This window comes from Grus americana, chromosome Z (assembly GCF_028858705.1).
Source record: "Grus americana isolate bGruAme1 chromosome Z, bGruAme1.mat, whole genome shotgun sequence".
Classification (NCBI taxonomy): Eukaryota; Metazoa; Chordata; class Aves; order Gruiformes; family Gruidae; genus Grus; species Grus americana.
Window position 1 is genome coordinate 19,903,211 of NC_072891.1, and position 22,819 is coordinate 19,926,029.

Genomic DNA, 22,819 nt, shown 5'->3' on the forward strand with positions numbered 1-22,819 from the left:
GCTTCCACCCACCAGTACTAAGTGAGCTGGTCAAGAAACCCAGAAGCCTTGATACACAGTTGTCTGAAGTCAAGGTCTTCAGCTGCGCCATCCTGGGCAGTTGCCAGCTCTCTCTCTGGAGAAGACTGACGCTTCTCGCTTTAGCACTGATGTTGGTACTCAGAATTGCTCCCCGTAAATTGCTGCTGCAAATTTAGTGCTTGGGTTTGGAGATGGTGGCACCAGTGATGCAACACGAACATGTTCCCCTGGCTGACCACCAAGGAGCTGGTTGTGTGGTGAACTATGTGGTTCTTTGGGCAGTATTGGCGTTGGCTAATTAAACAGATTTCCAGAGTTCAGCAATAAAGGAATTTGGGGCTAAAACATTAAGCTGGGGTGAGCTGATATATTTAAAAAAAGTTAAGTACACAAGTCAAGCAACAGCAACAGAAAAGCACTGTGATAATGTATGCACTAACATTGGAAAAATGAAGTTCAGAACAAAAAAGTGAACAAAAGCAAACTCCAGGTATCAAGCATTAAGCCAGCAATGAAAGGAAGCAGTGGGTTTTGTGGCATTCCAGTGAATTGCCCTTAGGTGAAGGCAAATTATTTGTCACAAAAAACTTTGAGAAGCAACATACACTTTGAACTATGTCAGAGAAATGTGTAAGAACCGCATATCTGGCAGGGTGTTGATGGGAAAGTGTGAGGAACTGGGGACCAAACAGGCACATCTCCTCCAGAGAACTTCTAATTGTTCAGGAACAGGTAGAAATCTTGAGAGAAACTTGTATTCAGGGATCCAAAGAGATCATTAGTGGGATGGGATCTATGTCATTAGACATCACAGGACCAGGTGCCACGGGAGTTACAAGGGGAAATGATAAGGGTAGGGAAAAATATTGGGGATGGGATTAAGGCTGCTCCACAGAAAAGCAACGTCAGGAGCATGACCACATTTTTTGAGAAGGCTACAATACACATTGTCCACAACCAAAATGCACACTTTCCTAACTCTAGCCTTACTTTTCTTTGTAAGCAACAACCAGCTGGAGGAGGACCTCCAGAAGCAGTGCAACCCCCCTGCCCCAGCACCTGCGTGGTGCACCTCCTGCAGAGACGCTGAAGCAGCGACAGCACCCATCCGTCCTGCTCGCCACGCGGGAACCCTGGAAAGAAAACGAAGCCCCCGAGAAGGTGTGCAAGCTTCTCGGCCAAACCTGGAGAAGCGTGAAACGCCTTTGAGGGGGGGTCGGGAGCAATAGTTAAGTGCTTGAGTTGTGGAAATCCGGTAGACCTGTGACAAATCAGTCAACGCCTTTAAAGAGGCCGAAGGTGCAGGTGTTACACCCTGTAAAACCTGGTAGGAAACACGCAAAACAGCGCAGATCGGGACCGCTGCCGAACCGTAACAGCACCCGTGCCCGCAGCCCCGCGGCCGCTCGGACGCCAGGGGGCGGGCGGGGCAGGGCCAGGCCGGGCCCATCGATGGGGGCGGCCGCTCTGCGCTCGGCTCCTCCGCCCTGCCTCTCGGCTCTGGATTAGCGAAACTGGCGACGTGGGACGGTCGCCGGTCCGGCCCCCGCGCCCAGCCTCGCCCGCCGGGGTGAAGCCGGGACTCGGAGCCGGCCGCAGCGCAGCGGAGCCCGGGGAGCCAGCCACCGCAGCGTCCCCGCCGGCGGGACGCGGAGGCAGGAGGCGGCAGCTGCGCGCTCCTTCCGCAGCCCCGCCGGCGCGGCGCGGTGAGGGGCGGCGGTACCGGCGGCGGCGGGGAGACCCCTCGGGGGGCGTTTGGGCGGCGGGGTCATGGCGCTCCGGGCCCGGGCGCTGTACGACTTCAGGTCGGAGAACCCGGGGGAGATCTCTCTGCGGGAGCACGAGGTGCTGAGCCTCTGCAGCGAGCAGGACATCGAGGGCTGGCTGGAGGGGGTCAACAGCCGCGGCGACCGCGGCCTCTTCCCGGCCTCCTACGTGCAGGTGATCCGCGCCGCCGAGCCACCGCCGCCCGCCCGCTATGCCAATGTCCCCGCCGGCGGCTTCGAGCCGCTGCCGCCCCCCGCCGCCTTCAAGCCGGCGGCGCAGCAGCCCCCGCCGGCGGCGGCGCCCGAGCCCTACCCGCTGCCTCCCGCCGCCGCCGGGTACCCCTTCCCGCCGGCGCCCTACGGCGGCTCCTACCAGCCCAGCCAAGGCAGCGATGACGACTGGGACGACGACTGGGATGACAGCTCCACCGTGGCCGACGAGCCGGGTGCCCTGGGCAGCTCCTACCCGGACTACGAGGCAGCGGGTGGCGTGGCCTCCGGCCGCTACCGCCTGTCCACCCGGTCTGAGCTCTCCCTGGGTTCCCGCAGTGGCAGCGGTCACCCAGCGGGCCACCCACACCCGCCTGGCGGTGGTGGTGCCGCCAAGAGCTCTGCCACGGTGAGCCGCAACCTCAACCGCTTCTCCACCTTCGTCAAGTCTGGCGGGGAGGCCTTCGTGCTGGGCGAGGCGTCAGGCTTCGTGAAGGACGGGGACAAGCTGTGCGTGGTGCTGGGCCCCCGGGGCCCCGAGTGGCAGGAGAACCCCTACCCCTTCCAGTGCTCCATTGAGGACCCCACCAAGCAGACCAAGTTCAAGGGCATGAAGAGTTACATCGCCTACAAACTGGTGCCCAGCCACACAGGGCAGCAGGTGCACCGCCGCTACAAGCACTTTGACTGGCTCTACGGGCGCCTGGCCGAGAAGTTCCCTGTCATCTCTGTGCCCCACTTGCCAGAGAAGCAGGCCACCGGCCGCTTTGAGGAGGACTTCATCTCCAAACGTCGCAAAGGCCTGGCCTGGTGGATGGACCACATGTGCAGCCACCCTGTGCTGGCTCAGTGCGATGCCTTCCAGCACTTCCTCACCTGTCCCAGCACGGATGAGAAGGCCTGGAAACAAGGCAAGCGCAAGGCTGAGAAGGATGAGATGGTGGGTGCCAACTTTTTCCTGACCATCAGTGTCCCCACGGGCCCTGGGGCCATCCTGGACTTGCAGGAGGTAGAAAGCCAGGTGGATGGCTTCAAAGCCTTCACAAAGAAGATGGACGAGAGTGCCCTGCAGCTTAATCACACAGCCAATGAGTTTGCCCGCAAACAAGTCACTGGTTTCAAGAAGGAATACCAGAAGGTGGGGCACTCCTTTAAGTGCCTCAGTCAGGCCTTTGAGCTGGACCAACAGGCCTTTTCGGCTGGCCTCAACCAAGCTATAGCCTTCACTGCAGAAGCCTACGATGCCATCGGGGACCTCTTTGCCGATCAGCCCCGGCAGGACCTAGATCCTGTAATGGATTTGTTAGCGCTGTATCAGGGGCATTTGGCCAACTTCCCAGACATCATCCATGTCCAGAAAGGTAACACCCTTCTGTGTTTTCTGAAATGATGAAATTTTATGTATCAGTGGTATGCACACAGATGTAGGGACCAGGGGCTAAATTTGCCCTGCATCTGGCTTGCTGGCCTTGGGTTAAATCTTTCTGTGTTTGCTCAGGTAAACTGTTGCTAAAAATACAAAAAACCACATCAGTGACAATTCTTGTTCTGTGCCAAAGGCCTCGACATAGTTGGGAATTTTAGTGGTTAGAGGTTGCTGCATTCAGCTGTGTGTCTCTGAAATAAACCACATCTGCCTATACTCATGATACATTAAAGTTTAATGGGCTTGTTGACAAACGTTGGAGATCAAGTGGTGTGAAAACATCTATTATTCTTTGATGTATGTTAGGTATCTTAAATCTCTGATCTAGTAGATAATAAATATGAAGTAATCTGAAGATGCAGGTACTCCTCCGATTGACCACCTTGTTTGAGGTGCACGTGGTGGTGTGCGCATTTTGCAGTGTCAGACAGTCAAATGAGATGTTTAAAGCTACTGGGGTTTCTCAGTTTGGCCGTGCATTAAACTCTCTTGGTGCCTTTGTAAGAATAATGGTCTGCCACAGTGTTTAGTTGGAGTTGCTCATCTTTTGCCCTCATTATCATAAAAAGGTGTTGCTCACCTGTTATCCGTTCAGCATCTTTCTAGCTGAAACACCTTTCTGAGGTTCAGATTGCTGTTTATAAGGTGCTTTTGTGATCCGTCAGAGAAAAAGAAACTCCAAAAATGAATAATCTCCTATGTAACAAGTGACACTTGTTCAGCTAAATAGAAGTTTGTAGCACTATATCTGTGTAGATGATTTCCCTGCTGTGAAATGAATGATATTCGTGTATTCCTCACCATTGTGAGAAGACTAGCCCATCATTTAATTTTTTTGCTGTTATATTCCTTACCATATATTTACATTTCTTACCAAATATTCCTTGTTCTCCACTTGAAGATCGGGGGGATGGGGATTGGAGCTGTAAAACAGACCAAGAAAACATCACATCTGCTCCGCAGAAATGAGCGTGTGTAACACATACCTGAGAAAATGCATGAGCTTTATTGAAAGTTATTCTGGAGTTTAATAAATGGTGTTCTGCATCCCAAGAAGTAGAGGTTGAAGTGTTAGTCACGGTGAATCAGTCTTTTGTGCCCTTAAGTGACATTTCCACGGTTTTTGCATCTGGAATAGTACTTTGAGTTCAACGATAAGGGAGTTGGAAGAGTTTTTTTCAACAGATCAAAAAGACAGGCTTCCGGGAGGTATGAATTATTGCTGGGAAAATCTAAGGAAACAGAGTTGGTACAAAGCACACAATTTGTTGTTATTTAAGAAAGTAAGCTTTTCATAAAAATTGCATGCATCAAAGTCAGATTTCCATTCTCCTGTCAAATCTTGAAAATTGTGAGTGGAAACTTAAACAATCTTAATATTATTTTGAAGAGAAAAGGGAAGTGTGTAGTCTAACCTTTGAGGAGTTGTTCTGCTAGCTGTTGTGGCATTGTTTTCTGATAACAACTTTCAAGTATTTTAAATTTGGACAGAAAGGTGGCCTTGGCAATGCCTCATGTTTCAGAGTGAGTTGTCAGCTACTGATAGGATTACCTGTAAGCTTCTGGAAAAAAATAAAGGGAAAGATTTTTTTTTATTAGGTGGAAAAACCCAGCAGATTATATATACTATTTAAGTAATACACCCTCAAGCTTTAAGGCTGTATAGAGTTCTTCACTGCAGTATTTTTGGAGACGAGACCTTGAAGAGAGGATTGGGAATAATAAGATACGTGCTTGACTCAACCCTAGTTTTTTATAGTTCTGTTTGAATTTGTGCTTACTGGTTAGGTTTACCTTACTGAACCAGGGAAAGTTCATCTAGATGAGCTTCAACTAGAGCAGTGCATGAGTATGACGTATGTAGAGTTGATTTTGTGCTGGAGCACTGTCTTGGAGCTGGTTGGAGAAATGTACAGCCAGTCTGCATACAGGTGTTAATGCTGCAGCACCTCTGGGCTTACACTGCCTTCAACACATTCTTATGCCTTGTACATCTTTGCCATCAGAAAATGGCATGGGCTTGAGAGGTTGGTCTCTTGAGTGTTCACATTCGTGATAGGAACAGGGTTAGAAACAGATTATGTGTTTGTTGTTGTCATTCCTGTTAGAAAACAGGCAAACTGGAAGAAAACTGAGGGGAAAATGTTTTTTACACCCAGTGTATTGCTGTTTTGTTACTCTTGAGGGTTACTTGTAAAAAGGTGTAGCTTTTCAATTCCAAATTATAAACTTAAGATGAAAATATGAACTGTTCGGTGTTCTTATGTTGTAAGAGCTTGCTTTTAAATTCACTATCTGGGATAGCTGCCAGTTTTGAGAATTATTATTGTCTGTATAGACTAAACAAATATCTGTTGGCGATAATAGATCATCTGAAAAATAGAGTTGGCGTGTCTTTCTTCAAGTGTTTTATTTTCTAGCATACAACTTCTTTGTGCAGTAAAATGACCCCAAAGTGCCCTTAGAAGTGGTAGAAACAGCAGCCTGATTGATGCATGGCTTACATGGCCATGCCTTTAAAAGATGAACTCTGAAGTTAGGAGTACTTCTCCTTTGTTTTCTATGTAGACTCCATTTCTGTATTCCCCTAGACCCGAGAAAGTCTAAAAAATATAGGCAACTGTGGCCAAAACATGCCCATGTCTGTGGGTAGAATATTCAACTGCAGCGTCTGGTTATGGGTTTGCTCTACTGCTGATAGTTGAACAGCTGCTGAATGTGACTTGAAAGTGTGTTTTGTGGTATGGACTGAGAAGTCTGCACCTTTGGGTTTTTTTTTTTTAATCATTCTGCAACTTCTGCAGAAAGAAGGACTGAGAATCTGTAAGTCAGAGACAAAAATTTCCCTCTGTTTGGGCTTTGTCTCTTCTAGAATTATGAACCACAGCCACGTAAGCCCTGCTGTTGCTTTGTCTGCATATCAGCAGGAAAATGCCTAAACCGTTGTGCTTTTAATTGCTTTGGGGTTCAGGTCTTTTTGCCTCTTGTGCTGAGGACATCATATGTGATCTAAAGTGTGCAGAAAGGGATTGTCATTTTGGTCACTTGCATAAAATATGTGAACCTATGGACTGTGGGGATATTTTCAAACTGTTTATTGTCTTACTAATATTGTAAGTATTTTCTGAAATGGCAATAGCTTTTGTAGGATATTTTAAAAGATTCCTTTCCTTCTGCCTCCTCCATCTTGAGCACCCAGTATTTACAGAATTTTCTATGAGGGAAGGAAGAGTTGAAGTTCCTGCCCCAGAAGAGACAGATGAAAGATTTGAACTTTTCTGTCCCACATGCCAGTTGAGGATCAACTTGTCAGTGCTTTGACAGAGACCTTACCTAGTTTTGTGTGTTTTCTAGTCCAGTTCTGAAGATTGATTGGATTGAGCCCTACGGCGAAGAACACGCTAGGTTGCAAACCCCATATTTCCATCTGGAAATGCTTGGTTTGAGAGTCCCACTGAGGCTGGCACAGAGCGTATTAGCCTCAAGGCATACAACCCTTACAAACGACTTTTGGTTTATAGGTTTTATTTGAAAACTAAGCAATTAGGGGAAAACTGGCACCTGTAGGGGTAGATGATGGCAGAGTGGTGTCTTGAGCATCTGAGCACCCAAATACTTGTATGTATCTAGCCCTCAACTCCCCATAGGTAAATGCTTATAAAGTGTTTGCATGAAGGTATTCCTGTGCATACCTGTGTGGTTTGGAGTGGAAGATCCAAATAAGTTAGATATACTTGAACACAGTTTTCTTTAGCCTCTGGCAAAACATTTGTAGAAGAGGAATATTAAGTTCAGTAGGCTCAAAAACTAAGCTGCACTTTTGTAATTTTCTTTTGCAGAACTGGTGTGTTTTTCAAGAAATACTAGATTCAGTTGCTTTAATTTTAAGCAGCAGCCTCTTGTCTTCATTTGTAATGGATAATGCCTTCTTTTCTGTATTTTCACAGTTTACTTGTGGAAATTCCCTAGGCATTCTTGGCAAAATAATTCCTAAATATTAATTGCTAGAGCTTCACTCAACTGATGAGGTCTTCTGACTTCAGTAATCTTCAACATAAATGCTCACTGCAGGCCCACACAAGTTCAGGTTCAGACAATTTATGCATATGTAAGAATTTGAGATAGCGTATGCTAGCACTGTAGCTCAAGCTTGTCTGGCTATCTCGTCTTCATATTTGCTTAGTGAGAGTAGAGAAGTTACAGGTTTTTGGGTTTCTTTCTTTCAAGTTTTGTTTGAGGAATTATAACAATTGACCTTTTGTAATTCCTGAAAGTGGAAGAAGTACTATTTTGCTGTTTCAGCTCTGCTTTCCAGGTTTCTCCTGTCTCTTGACATTATGATGTTAACACTAGACAAACTTTTGGTTATGATTTTTGCAAAATAGATTTGAGAAAGTGGTCTAAATATCTTCTAATACTTAGGCAGGAATTCTGTTTCCTCTGCATGCCAAGATTTAAGAGAATTACTTTAAAAATTATCTGAATGACTTTTTTGCTCCTTGATCACTGTTTGTGAAAATTAAAATAAGGCAAATTCTCTTATTTACCTGAAGCAAGCAAAATTCTAGATATTGGCTTTAAAGAATCTGCTGGTGTGTTTTTAGAATATCTTACAAAATTATAGGTGAAAAAACATTCCAGCTGGAAATGCATCAAAAAACCCAAACAACACTGAAACCTGGAACTCTCTAATATTTTTAGCAATGGGTTTTTTCCAAGGGAAGGAGGGGTTCACGAATAAATCAGACTGATCAAAATTCACACCTAAAATTTCATATCACAGTGTAAAAGCAGTGCTTTTCCCTCTTGCTTACTTTCTAACCTCTTAAATTTGCAGAGATGGTTTTTCCATCCTTGTTTTTCCTTTTATCCACTCTTTTTTTCCCTCCTCTGTCCCTCAGATACATACACGTTGCATGGGGTTCAACTCAGGTAGCTATTGGCTGTGAGCTAGGTATGTAATCCTAGCCAGATGACCCTTCCAACAGTAAAAAGAGATGGGTACCTACATTTCGTCTGTTTAAGGACTGTGATGAGAAAGGATGAGTTGGTCCAGGATGACTTGCCCTGTCAGCATCCCCGTTGCTGTTACCAGCAATGATGTAGCGTGGTCTGCTTGCTGTTGAATCACCCAATATTACCTCCCAGTATTTGAAGGCAACCTGAAGGAAATTGAGACTTTTAGATAGCGAAAATGTGAAAGAATCTTCACGTTTAGAAACTATATAAAATTACAGCTTCCTTGGTGTGTGTAAAATCAGAGGACAATAATAAACAAGACCAAATTGTGCGATAGCTTTACTTGAAGGTTAAACAGAAAGGAAAAAAAGGACTTCTGTGCCCTGACTAAAAGATGCATGGGTCTTTTTAAAGTATGGTGTATTTTTCTTTTTCACTCCCCCCTTAATCTCTTCTGATCTTAGCTTTTTAAGGGAACACAATTCATGCAGTCATGATGCCTTTTTCTTTCCTGTTGCCTTTGGAAACCCACTAGCCTCATATCATACACATTTGATGACAGAGAGATGTTTTGTAGCTGATAAAACCCAGTGATTTTTTTTTCAAAAATAGCTGGTAGCAGAGGAAGAGTGTAACTGTTCCTTCCCTGGGAGAGACTGCGTGCATTACTGCACACCAGAAAGTCTGTCCAGACTGCCCACTTAGTCCCATCAGGGTAGAGAGGTTTTGAACAAAGCTCACACCTGTAGTAGGTTTGACCGCAGGCAGCACATTGTCACCCCTTGTGCTCTTACAGGTACTTGCTCTCCACAGGCAGCAAAGCCATGTCTACTGGGAAGACAGAGTGGGCAGCTATAGAGTAGCAGGCCAATGTAGATATTGAAGAACTGAAAAACATTTTTTAGAAAGAGGAAGTAATTTTATTTCAAGGACTATATAATACCTTTTCAGCTTGAAGCTTTTGAAGAATCTAGATGGAGAGATGGTTCTCTTGCAGCTCAGAGAACTCCAGGTCTTGCTAAAAGGACTTCATCCAAACAGGCAAGACAAGAATTGGTAGACTGAAAATGGAAAGTAGTTCTCAGAGCTCTTCCAAGTCTTTGTAAGCACATTATCAAAAACAAACAAGCTAGCTGTTTTTTCTATTTTGCAAGTCACCTTTGAAACAAGGACACGTTTCAGCCTTTCCAGCATCTTTCCGTGACTTCATTGTTAGACCTTGTTTGTTTGAACAGTTAAAATGCCAAGTTAATGTGTATAGACTGTATAAACTCATCCACCTGGTACCTTATTTTTAAATTGCTTAGTTCAAATAGTACAGAATTTGAAAATTCTAATTAAATAAGTGAAATCACATTTGGCTGAGCCAACACGAGTCTTATGAGACTACAGCAAACAAATGGCAAATGCTTTCTGCACAATCTTGCTTATATCTTTTATGAAGGCCATGAGGATTTAAATAATACTTAAAAAAAGCCCTAGTGAAAAGTGTGTTTTAAATTTTGGAGTTGAATCTCATTAAGTCGGTAGCAGAATATATACATTTAAACAATCTGTTCAGTTCTTAGTAGAGACTTTGGGTTGTTACTGTAGCAGAGCAGGAAGAAGTGATCATTTCAGCCTTTGTTTTAGGTAAGTACACATCACGGTGGACAACTTAAGTAATCGTGATGAACTGCACTAACCTTTTTATGTCTACATGTGAAAAGCAGATTCATGCTGTGATTGGGAGTTTGCATTGCTTTTTTTGTCCCATGGTAAAAAGCAACTTGCTATTCTAGTTTTTTCAGGCTTACCATTTTGAATCTTTACATGCATGAATAGATATGCCAGCTAACTGGCAGTATGCTGAAGAAGGAACCATTTTACTAGATACCATGATAATGACACTACATTTTCAAGTTGCTTGCAGTTTTATGTAAGCCCAAACTCAAAGGATCAGATGCCTTCATCCTAAAAAGGCAGGCAATTCTCTTCTGCCTTTATAAAACTATAATATTCTATATAATGTAATGTATTCATATATTAATAATTTTAATAAAGATATATATTTACAATTTAAAATTAACATAATACAAGAATGTATAGCATTTCTTATATATAGTATGAATATAACATATTCTAATAATGTTCACATGTTCTGGTATTGTATTATGTAATATATTTTAGTTGGTTACATTAATGATGGTTTACCTTGCATATTCTTCCTACAACAAGGAGTCTACTTCTTTTTGTCCTTAAAGAGATAATGCAGCATTCAGATTTCTAAGAGAGCATTTAAAGAATACTGGGGAAAAATTGCAGCAGCATCTGCATTTCATTTGGATCTTGACTCTTTTCATACACATTTATGTTAAACTGTCTATGCATGTTGTATTTGCTCATCGTAGGACAGTAGCAGAGCTAAGCAGATGATGATGGACAAGCAAACATCGTAAATTGTGCTTGCTTTTTGCTTCTCTTCAGCCTTTACAGAGAACAACATCCAAAACCAGGTTTTTCATAGCACCCCAGTAAAGAAGGGATGCGTGAGTTGGTGGAACCTGCATTTATACTTGCTTCTCTTGATAATGGTATATGGATATCGATACGCAGTGTTACGTGTCTTCTGTCCACCCACATCCCATGAATCTTAAGAAAATTTTGAATAAGTTACCATTTGATATAATGATGTTTACATCCATTTTGGCTGTGACTTATATTCGTCTTTAATAGATCCAGAGGAGACCTTTCTGCTTATATGCTGTTAACCAGTTTTACTGAAAATAAATTTATCTCACGCATGCACAGCGTCATTTCTGATTTAGGCTGTTGTCTTGAAGTCAGCATTATGAACAGGGCCTTTACAAAAGCTGTTAAGAGTCTGTAGAATCATTCTAGCAGAAAGTGCCCATTCTTAGCATCCTAATTGGGAGAAACTAGTGTTCAGAATCTATGATGAGATTTATTTGAAAAGCCTGTTTGATGCCTTGTTTAGATGTAAGCTGGTAAGAAGTACTTAAAATCACTGAAAGGTTTCATCTTTGTACTTCTGCAAATTGTGATCACTTAAACTTTCAACTGTGTCCACCCTGAAAAACGTGACTGGCTTTCTAATGGGCAAATGTACCGTGTTTCTAGTGACTAACCTAGTTTAAGTTTCATTCCTTTCTGTCCCCCCAGTCTGTAGTGTCAGCTGAAGCTGTATCAATATCTTAAATGGTATATGTGAGTGTTGAAAAGTACAGACTGCCTTAAAATTGGGAAAAAACAGCATTACCTAGGTTTTGCCTCTCAGGCTGTGGTGCAAAACAATACATTTGTGATGATAGACACCAATATACATAATTTAGCTGGATTTTAAGATCAAATCATTCCTAGCAGGCCTCCTTTCAGACATCACTGAAAAGTGATGTAAAGTTAAAACTACTCATGCACACAGTTTAAACATGCTTTAGTGGCTGAAATAAGGTCATTTGCTTCAAACACTGTTTGTGTACAACACATTTGAAGATATATTAGTTTTAAAGTCATTGTATTCAAGATTTGAATGCAAAACTTACATCTGATTTTGCAGTTTTTACATGTGGTTACCTAGCACTGTGGGCTTTTTTTGTTTTGTTTTGTTAATGGGGTTATGTGGGGCAGTAGGATAAACTGATAATTCTGTAATGTTTCTTTCATTTATTTTGACATCTTGCTCTCACCTCCTATTACCAACTGTTTCAAGGGCGAACTGTGGCTTGCTGGTCACAGAGGAGCGTGGTGTAGCATGGCCCAGCAAAACTGGAGGTGCTGCACACCAAAGCTTGTAGATTCTTCTGGAGGACTCTGGAACTGAAATGCATGTTGCCAATGTGACAATTTAAATATTTTTCAGTAGCAGGAGCATTTTGGAGCCTCTTGACATGCACAGGTATGGTTACAGTCCTTGTCAATCTGGATAAATAATTGGCCATGTATGCTCTTCCTGTGCGTGTGTACACCAACTGGCAGATGTGTGCACCATAAGTCTAATAAGGTCTTAAATACTGCATTATTTAAAATAAAAAAAAGTTAGACATGTATAGTATCCATTAACTCTGGTAGCTCTTTAAAACAGAGTGATATTTGACACTGCATTCTAACACTATCATTAATTGGTTATGTATTAATTAAATCAATATATATGTTAAAACCACCAGATGAGATTAGAATTAATCAAGTTTCTGAAATGACTGTTTTATTGTGTAGATTAGAAGGCGATTTCATGTTGAACTGAAGAATGCATCTCTGGGTGACAGCTTTCATTGAACCTAGCAACAGGGTAACTGGAAGAACAAATAATGCTGTCCAATGTTAATAATCCTGCAGTCAGTCAGTGTTAACCTAGACATTAGCACAGTACTGTGATTTATGAGTCTAGATTTATAGGATAGTGTTATTTTATTCTGTGTTTTTTTGAGCAATGGGCAACAAAATAATAAAAAATAAACCTCATTTTTTTAAACTATTTTTAGGCGGCAGATTCTAAAAGCATTATAGCCATTTTCATGTATCTATACAAAACCCCCTTGTAATACTAAAGTAATTCCAATTTGATATATTTTATTTTTGTATTTCTGACTTTCATTATGGAAAATAGAATGTTGTTAAAGTGGGTTTTTTGCACCCTTGAGGAGAATATAATTAGAAAGACTAGTTTTGAAAACTCTGTTGTGCTGGCACTTTCCGAAAGAACAAGTGACTTCATCGATGTTGGAGAACACTTGCTTTTTCTGTTTAAAACTGTAAAACCAGATTTTAAAGTATCAAGTGGTTCCTGTATTAATTATTGTAATGATACTTTTTCCCTCTGATGTTTCTTTTACACAGTTCACTCCTTACTGGAGAAGTCTTCTGGTTTTAATTTCAGGCAAACTCCCATTATGCTGCTTTCCATTCTAAATCTTGGACAGAAAATGTAAAGAATTTGCAGAATCTTAATGTAGGCTTCTTTTGGTAATCTGTGCTCAGAGCGTTCTTAAGCAAATAATCTGTCAATGTAGTAAAATCTCTATTCTGCTATACATAATGTTGTCGTTTCACTTTGAATTAAGAGAGGGAAGTTTGGGGGCTTTTTTCGGAGTAGGATGTCATGTTATGTGTAATCTCCTGTGGTGCTTCTGCAGCTTCCCTTGTGTTGGAGCTAATGATCGTGTAGCCTTGGGCTGAGCTGGATCACATAGCTAAGCCATTGATAAAACTAAGCCACTGTCTCCTTCCCCTCCAGGCCAAATGCAGTTTTTTATTGGATTAGTCATTTGAGTCATCCTGTAACAACAGCTTTGCTAGATCTGGTGTAAGTGGGACGGTCATGTAGACAGGCTTGTATTGGCGGCAGTCTGCTGGATTAGGGATAATGTTGTTTCCTCCACAGTTGTTTCTTTCAGAAGGAGGGCAATTCAAAGCTGTGCTACGTGCACACTCAGAGTTTGCCATTTCAAATCTATAAGCAAAGAGCTGTAGTTAAATAACCTCACCATTAAGTAAAGAAAAAGAAAACTTATTTCTAGTTACATATTCTGCTTTTGCATCCTTTGAAAGCAACGTCATGAAAATATTTGTTTTCTCCCTTCCTTTTAGAGATGGTGTCTCATACTAGAACAGTGTCTTGTAGTAAAAGTAAAGCAAAGGGAGTTGTTAGACTAGTTCAAAGCTCTCCCTTCAATAGCATGCTTTGAAAGACACATCATGCCTACTGTTAGACCATTTAATATGATGGGCAGCTGAATGGCATGGAAACGTAAGTTGTTTTACTTTCTAATAAGTAATGCACCAAATTTTATTTCATAGCTTGCTGATAGGAGAAAGATGAAAAATTGTTTATTGCACCAGTCATTTTATTTTCACAAGATTTCTGAGGTAGAGATGCTGAGAGATTTTCTTTGTCAAACTTGTGAGTTTCTTTGAAGATCACGATGTTTTCTGACCCTAGCTGTCCTTCCCCTTGAGGGAGCCATCTCTCAGAGGAGCCCTTGGACTTCCACACAAGGTCTTGCTGTCACACCGAAGCCTGTTGGCCAGGAGACTTCTCAAAGGTGGTGGTCAAGAATACGGTGCTCTTTGGTTTTGCCACAGTTACTGCTCATGGCAAGACCAGAACAATCACCGTCCTCGGGTGTTTTTCTATTGTGCTTTTTTTATGGCTGTTGTCGGTTTTAGTACCATTTACGCAAAGGCTCTACAAATAGAATAAGTACAGGTTTGTGGTTAGAGGAGTTGGTGGCCAGGTGCCCTGTTTCCATCCCTTGGAACGGTTACTGGTTTTCACCTGCAGCAAGACCAGTGGCCCCAGCAGTGTGCTGGCCCGTGCTCACCTCCCTCCTGGCAGTGCTGGAGCCAGTGGGGAAAGGCAAAGAGCCATCATGTGAGGAGCAGCACATACTGTTGAGCTGGCACCCAGCCCACTGCTTCACTCTCTCTCCCTCCCCCAGCTCCATTAACAATGTATTTTTAATACATTTAATAATGTTCTTTCTAAGATACCAAGGGGAACCACAGGAGTAAATTTTTCTCCCATGTCTTCTTTCAGTCCATTTGCGGTTCTTTTGTGATAATTCTTTAATTCAAGGTGTGAAGTAGAGTAACAAGAACATGGGTATTTGCTGAAAGTGTTGTACTAATCATAACTGGCATACATGTAAACTGTTATCTCACTATTAGAGATAGAAATCTATTTGCTCCATTTTAGCATAATTCATCACTGAAGTGAAAGAAGTATTTTAAAAACTGCAGTTGTAAAAGCATTACAATTATAGGATCTAAAAACTGAGCTTGTTGGCTCCTACAAGCTGGCTGAGTTTTTAAGTTTAGTATTTTGGAGTGAGATACCAAAGGCATTAATATATGGGTGACTTAGTGGATGATGCACATTCCTCAGAGTGACTGTGAATTGCAGACCTTCTGACTTCAACAGATACTTACCACTGCTTCATGTGCTATATTCTAGCAGTGTTGAGCTGATGCTTCTTTGTGTTTCATCTCATATGCAGCATTACTTTATGCAGTTAAATCATTGCTGCTCTAGATTTTTCAGATGATTTTTCAGAAATAGTGATACCATTATGAACAGTATCAGTAATTACTGCTTGTGTTTTTTAAGAACTGAGCAAGCCCAGTTGTGACACACATGTCCACTGTAGTAACCACTGTGAAAATACAGAGCAAAAAGGGCTCCTACTTGAAGAATTCCCTTTCTCTAGACTTGTCTTTGTTTGTTTGGATTAGTAGCTTCAGGCATAGCTGACATTTCTCTCTTGGCTGCTGTGTGCACCACTCAAAAGCTGATGTTCAGGTGTTTTGAGGAGACATGGAGATGAGGCAGTGGGAAGATAGTTCACCCTTAGCAGTTACTGCTCTTCTTTGGCTTGTGATTGCTGTGCTGGCAGGCGCAGGGCAGACCTCGCTTCAAGTGAGGCAAAGGAGTTGAGCAAAGAGCAATTTCAATTGCAGTCTTGAGCTGAGCCCCAAAACTTTTGCTTTCTGGTCATGTTGCAGGCTGCAGCTTGGACTTGTGTCATGTACACTGAACAGGAAGAACTAGCGTAGGGCTGGCTGCTGGTAGGCTGATCATACCTTGCAATTGGACAGCTTGGAGACGTGTATGCATCAGCATGGGTTTACAGGTATATACTTGTACTTACAGCATTGAGGGAGAGTCAGTACAATTTCAAGTATGGATTCAAACCCACCCTTAGTTGACTCTTCACACAATCTCAAAGCATTTATTAGTGTAATAAAACTGCCAGTGATGTGAAAATACATTGTTTGACCCAGACCTGAGTACTTTCAGGTTCAGGAATTCTCTTCTTTTTTTTGTTTAATTTTCCTGAATGTATTTGACTCTTTCTGCCTCATTGCAACCTCATGTTTGCATGGTCAGCTTACTGACTCAATACACTTCTTTTTTCCCTCATAAATCCTCAGCACCCTTTTAAGTTGCTGTTTGTATTGTGTGTTTCACAGCTTGCAAGTATTTATTTCTAGCAGGAATTTTATGTTGTCTCTGTCTTCTTGGCTGCGAGCACATTACTATAAATGTTCTTGTTAAATGTGTTCATATCATCTTGTGTTGTCTAATCTCATACTTCAAAACAAGTTCTGAAACCTGCGAGTTTCTCTTAAGCCCTTAGCAGCATTCAGTGAGTACCACTGTCTGTTTAACATCAGGCTTCGGGCAATGAAAAACAGCATTCACATCTGCTTTTCCCCACCCTTAAGAACAGAAATAGATGTAGCACAGCTTTTTGGAGCATCTTTGATCCAGGCTCTCTTTGCTGTTTGAAAGCTAGTCCTGATCACTGGAACATGATCTCCTGACAGAAGGTCTTTTCATCGGACCACAAACTTTAAATGCATGGGCAAGACTTTACAGAGTCTGTAGAGCTGTAGCTAAAAAAGCCCCAAGAATTTATTTTTATGTATCACATCCCTCTGGGAACAGTGCATTGGTGGATATTTATCCCAGACATTTATTCAGCAGGAGGTTTCCTTGAGCTAATATGCATTTAGGAGGTGGCTCCTTGTGTTTCTTTTTCCTAAAATGTGTGTTAGCCCTTTCTACGGTTGCCATAATTCTGCTGTTGTATTTAAATCAGTCTTGCTTTTTTGGATTGTCAAAACCAATACTGGATGTTCCCATCATTAACTTCAGAAACCAGGAGATGTTTGTGGAGGTGTACTTAGGCCAGAGGGGGCTTGCTCAGCCTCAACAGCCTGCAAGGGCAGCAGCAGGAGCTGGGAGGTGGTGGATTAGGTACTGAGGGCGATGGATAGATTAGTGAGGATGGAGGTGGGGAAGTTCATGGTGTACAGCCTGGGGTGAGACAGGTTAGGAGTTGTGGGCTGGGAGGCATTAGAGATTACCATGAGACCCGTCCCTTACCTGGGCACCTCTGAGCAAAACCCATGTTTTCAAGCAGGGATGCACACAAGGGACTGCTCTCTGCTCCCCGATTCCCTCACCCTGTCCTCCTCCCTCCTTTCACCATTAGAAACCTGCATGGATCATTGCACCTTCGGCATCAATGAATCTCTGCTCTGGCTCAGAGTTTTGCTCATGTGGATTCAAATACAAGGGCTGTAGGCTGTGGAGATTAAACACTTCATTTAGAGGCACTTCAAAAAACGAACCGAGTTTGTGCTTAAGCGTATGTATAAGTTCTTGGCGTACATTGCTGACCTCTGGTTGTAGTCTGCCTAGGTTTTAAAGGAAATTCCACTATAGGACCAGTATGAATCCATATGCGTTGAGAGCAGTATTAATGGCTGCAGGTTTGCCCTTTGATTCCTTTCCCTAATTCTAAATGTTTTTCTTTGTAATGGCAAAAAATGCATAATGCATAATATGTCTAGTCTGGAGGGGTTTAGTATTTGGTAACGTATGGGGTTTATTGATGTAAAATGATTTGAAGATTATGCATGCTCCAGAACTTAGTTATGCTTTCAGTTGCTGATGCTGTATATTTCAGTATTTTTATTCCAGTTTGGTCATTCTAGAAATAACATCTAAAGCTGTTTCCCACATAACAACTGAAGAGTTGTCATGTTTATTTAACCAGCTCCATCTGGCTTCCAGTAAGTCCCAAATTTCAGTTTTTCACAGCCGTGCATGGATTCCTGCCATGCCCACGGAGCACAGAATATTTCTGCTAAGCCTGATTTTGTTTGTTGAAAGAAACGTCCTCCTCGCAGAAGAGGGAGTTAAATATTTTTCACATCATGCCCTACCTCGTAGATTCCTCACTCAGAGGAGAAAATACAGATCTTCTGGCATGGTGCCACTGCTGGCACCACTGCATGTGGAAAAGGTTTTTCAGCGGTGTTTTTTTGGGCCAGGCTGGAGATGATGAGGTCAATCAGCTGTAGCAGCCAGCACCCAGCTTTTTGCCACCATGCCAACAGGCTGTGGGGACTGGGAAGGTGCAGATCCAGGCCCTGCCACCACCTTGCAGCCCCTGGGGAGAGCTGCTGCCCTTGGCCTCTGGGCAGCTCTTTGGTGTACCAGGTTCAGAGTGTGGCCTTTGCCACTTGAGTACCAGCATCCTCAGCCATGCAGCCTACAGTCTATGCTTACCTTGTTAATAATCTCCCTGCCACAATTTTAAAAAAGAAAAGGAAAATCTTTCGTATGGTCTGTTTTGTAAGTACGTCACACCAGAGGGGAATTTCTTACACTCACAACTGAGAGCTTATACTAGGGCTGCAGACAGGAGATGCCACGTACAGCACAGCCTAAATGCAAATTAAGCAGAAAAATGTGATTTTAAGAGTACAGAAATACTTAGAGGAAGTGTTTCCCGAGTGTTTGCAATTAAAAACACCCTCCTACAACAAGTTGTTGTGAGAAGTTGACTGGAGAAGAGTCATGCATGCTTCTATGATTTTAGGAATTCCAGATTTTATTTATAATGCAAGACATAACCCCCATTTCATTTAAAAAAATGCAACAAACTCTCTTTCCCCAGGTCTGCCAAATCATCTGATATTTTAACTTGCTTCTAGTACAAGCATACCATGACCCCTCCATTATACCTGACTGCCTGGTGGGGGGTTGGAGATGGGCAGGGGATGAGCCGCAGCAGGCAGGGGAACGTGAGAAGTGCCTGAACGAAATGCAGTGAGCAGTGGCTGTGGTCCCCAGTTGCCTCCCAACCTGCCGTGCACCCAGCAAACCCAGACGTGTCTGTGCACAAGGTCATGCTCCAGATCTGAATTGCAGAGATGTGTCAGGGCGCTGGGGGGAGGCGCATTCAAAATGGCGTGTTAAACAGGCACGGGAAGGAAAGGATGGAAGATAGTATTTCTGCTGATGAACTGTTTTTACTGTTTAATGGTGTTTACTACATGCGTGGGTTCATGCTGACGAGAAGACAAACCTGTTTGCCCAGCAGACAGAATGGAGGTTGTCCCTCTGGAAGATACAGGCAGAGAGGTTTCTCTGTTGGCTTGCTGGCTGCAGGGAGTACAGAAAAGCATTTCTTCAAGGCAATGTAAAGGGAGTCCTGTCAGTGAACTGTAGTTGTGTGTACAGTAAGAAGTATAATCTGAAAGAGTTAGTTAAGACATTACAACTAGTTGAAGGAACAAGCAACTTAAGAGTGATCATAAAGGATGTGAAAAATGTCCTGTCAGTAGCATCTTGTGAGAAGATAAGTTGTATTGGTCTGATTGGTTTTAGTTGTAGGAATATAATATATATGTAATATTTAAGGCAAAGAAGTTGCTCTTTGGGAAATTGACTCCAAGAAAATGAATGTCTTAAGACATATCTTGTTACTCTGTCACTATATGAGTCTGCTTTGGGTATGTCTGTTTTGGGTGATATTTTGTTTTTGTAGGATGTGTGTGCTTTAATTAGCTATTTGGAGGAGGACTGACAATTCTTTTGTTCTGTTTTTCTTCTAGCTCTTACAAGACTAGGTCTACCTGTATGTCTGCAACTTTGAAATAACCTTTTAGATTCTCTGGTATTCAGTAACTAATTTTTGGGGTATCTGTAGTGTAAAAGCAGAATGGTGTATTGGCAAGATTTTGTCTATTCAGATCTCCTTTTGACGTTTCACAAAGATTGGGAAAAGTGACGTTTCACAAAGTCCAATTTCTTAATGAGGTTATTTTTCTGGTGTTTATGTAGGCTTAAATTGATCTGACTAGTTTTCCAGTGCTTTCATTTTTTCCCACTAGTCATCTATTTATCTGTTATTGGGGGTTTTTTTGAACAAGATTCACTCTTCTGTGATTTTTTTTTGTATGAAAAAGTTTTACTTTGTTTCTTTTCATTCATATATATATACACACATGCATATAAATACATTTAGAATGAGCTTTATACAAATCCTTGTGTTATTAAATCAGCTGTTTAAGTACAGTAGTCAAGTCTACATTGTCCTCACAGTTCAACTATTTTGTTTTGTTCTTTACACAGGAGCCCTTACCAAAGTAAAGGAGAGTAAACGGCATGTGGAAGAAGGGAAGATGGAGCTCCAAAAAGCTGAGGGCATTCAAGAACGCTGTAATATTATTTCTTTTGCTACCCTAGCAGAAATTAATCATTTCCACAAAATTCGTGTGAGGGACTTTAAATCACAGATGCAGCATTTCTTGCAACAGCAAATACTCTTTTTTCAAAAAGTGACACAAAAGCTAGAAGAAGCTCTTCACAAGTATGACAGTGTTTAATCTCTGACCTTTGATTTGTGGACTTCCCTCAGCATGGACGTGACTCAGGTGGCAGAGCAAATGCTGCTGCTGCTGAAAAACTGTTGCCAGTGGTAGACAGTGGTACAAGGATGGTTTTGTGTTCACCTGGAACCTGGGTTTAATCTCTGATTATGTAGAAAGGAAACAGTTACAGGGCTATGTAGTAGAAACAGTACCACGCATTGTAACTAAGTTATACTGTGTATGCCTACACTACCATTGTAACTTTTTTGAAATAATGAGTATACTCTTTGCCTTATTGCTTTTTGAAATATGGTATTCTAGTGCATACTTTGTAGACCTCAAAACCCTTTGGGTCTTTAAGGAAGTTGGCTAGGTAAAAGCCTGCTTCAGATGCCTTTTTACTTTCCTAGATCTGGATTTCCTAAATTCAAACAATTCTCTGTTTACAGACTCCTACTAGAGCAGCTATGTGATTCTGTGCCTTTAGACTCTATTTTTTCCTTTTCTAGTAAGTCACATTTTTATGATTGAATGAATGAAGGGTTGATGCTTATGGCAGGAACTGATTATGAAACCTCACATTGACTGGAAAAAAAATCAGCTGCCATCCAGTTTGTGCAGCAAGTACTGTCTTACAACAAACGTTGGCTCAAAAAGGAGATCTGAAATCCATTCACACTTTCCCTGAAAATGGAGACTACTTGTTACATGTACTAGGATGTTAAGCATATATACAAAAATACACCACTTAATCCCCTTTCTGAAATGAATAATACAGTGAGGGTTTTGGGGGGGTTGGGGTTTTTTTGTTGTTTGTTTGTTTGTTTTAGTATAAAGCATTACTGTGAGTGGAAATTTGAAGAGCTAGTCTAATAAAAATTATGTATATCAAGGGGATATGAATGCAAGCTATGTGGCTGGAACTTTTTTTAAAGTTTTAAATAATCTGCTCATTGTTCAGTTGCTGATTCAGTTTAGCTTCAAGCTTGCATCTATGTTGCCAGTTGTCTGAGTTGAAACTCCACTGTGATTCATTAGTTTACTAAGTTACAAAGTTTCAGGGATGTTTAGTAATATAAATGATCTGAAGTAAGCATTGGCTGAACTGACTTGGAAAACAGGTGGCGTTTTTATGTTTGTAACACTCAAGAATTAACAATTGTCTTAATTTTTTTATAAATATTTTTGACAAGCAGGGTGCATTTATATATATGTACACAATATCTTTTAAAGAGTTTTCTGGCTTATTTCCCTTGAATTAAGTCTAAAGTCTGTTTCTTACCTATTGGTTTCCTTCTTATATGTCAGTATGAAAGAGGATTTTTATTTAACCTATCTTTTTTCTCTTAAACAAAAATAACAAAACCTTCCAAGGAAGCCAAATGTTTACTTTTTGGTTTTCAATTAAATTAATCAAGGATAGCTTAAACAAATGAAAGCCTGGAAAAGGAAGTTAAGTAACAGTAACATTTATGTACAAATCATTCCTCAGCTCTGCAGCAGAAACATGCAGTTCTTTTGCTCACTCATGTGAGTTTCTGTAGCTTATTCCCACACCTCTGGTTTAGAGGAATAAATGTAAGAAAGTAGTTTTGGTTTTGAGATTCATCCCCAAATGCTTGGAGATTGCTATTTTGTGCAAGTTGTGTTTGGCAGTGCTTCTAGTATGTACCCAAAGAAGTAAAGTACAGAATAATGAAGAGGAAGAAACCAGTATTTGTAAAAGTAAGGACAATCAGTGAGGAAAGACTCCATTTCTAGGTTAAGAGTGCTGCAAATGACAGGGTTCACCATAAAATAAGGACCATAGTCATAGCACTGATTTGCTCTTTATCTTCTTCATGGCATCTTATTCTACATTCAGAACTCACCACTTCCCCTAACAGCTCTTCTCAGCAGTACTCCAGCTTCCTGTATGTCGTTTAATTATGTGAGATAGTGTTGAGCTAGGTTTGAGCCTGAGTTCCATGGCTTATGTTTGCTTAAGCCAGATACTGTTTTATTAAATGTCTTTGCAGTAATTACATCAGACTACAATCAAATTAATTCTACCTGGAGGTATTAAGACCTGTTCAGAAATTGATCTTGGTCCAGTTGAAGTATTCTAGGAGGTTACCATTAATAACATGTACATGTCCAGGAAGAAATTAAGCTGTGATATGTATACGTACAACATTATCAGACAGGTACAGTTTTCCCAAATAAACTGTCATGGCCTTCACGTTACTTTCTCATTTGTGAATTTTTGGGGTGGGGGGGAGAGTGGGGGTGC

General features: G+C 41.8%; 1 protein-coding gene across 1 annotated transcript; it reads left to right on the plus strand.

Moving 5' to 3' along the window:
* Window positions 1–1,584: 1,584 nt before the first annotated feature.
* Window positions 1,585–22,768, plus strand: SNX18 (sorting nexin 18). The gene is made up of 2 exons (XM_054810680.1): window positions 1,585–3,358; window positions 20,309–22,768. Exons 1-2 carry the CDS (start codon window positions 1,792–1,794, stop codon window positions 20,560–20,562), a joined length of 1,821 nt encoding a protein of 606 aa, XP_054666655.1. The 5' UTR covers window positions 1,585–1,791; the 3' UTR covers window positions 20,563–22,768.
* The last annotated feature ends 51 nt before the right edge of the window (window positions 22,769–22,819 follow it).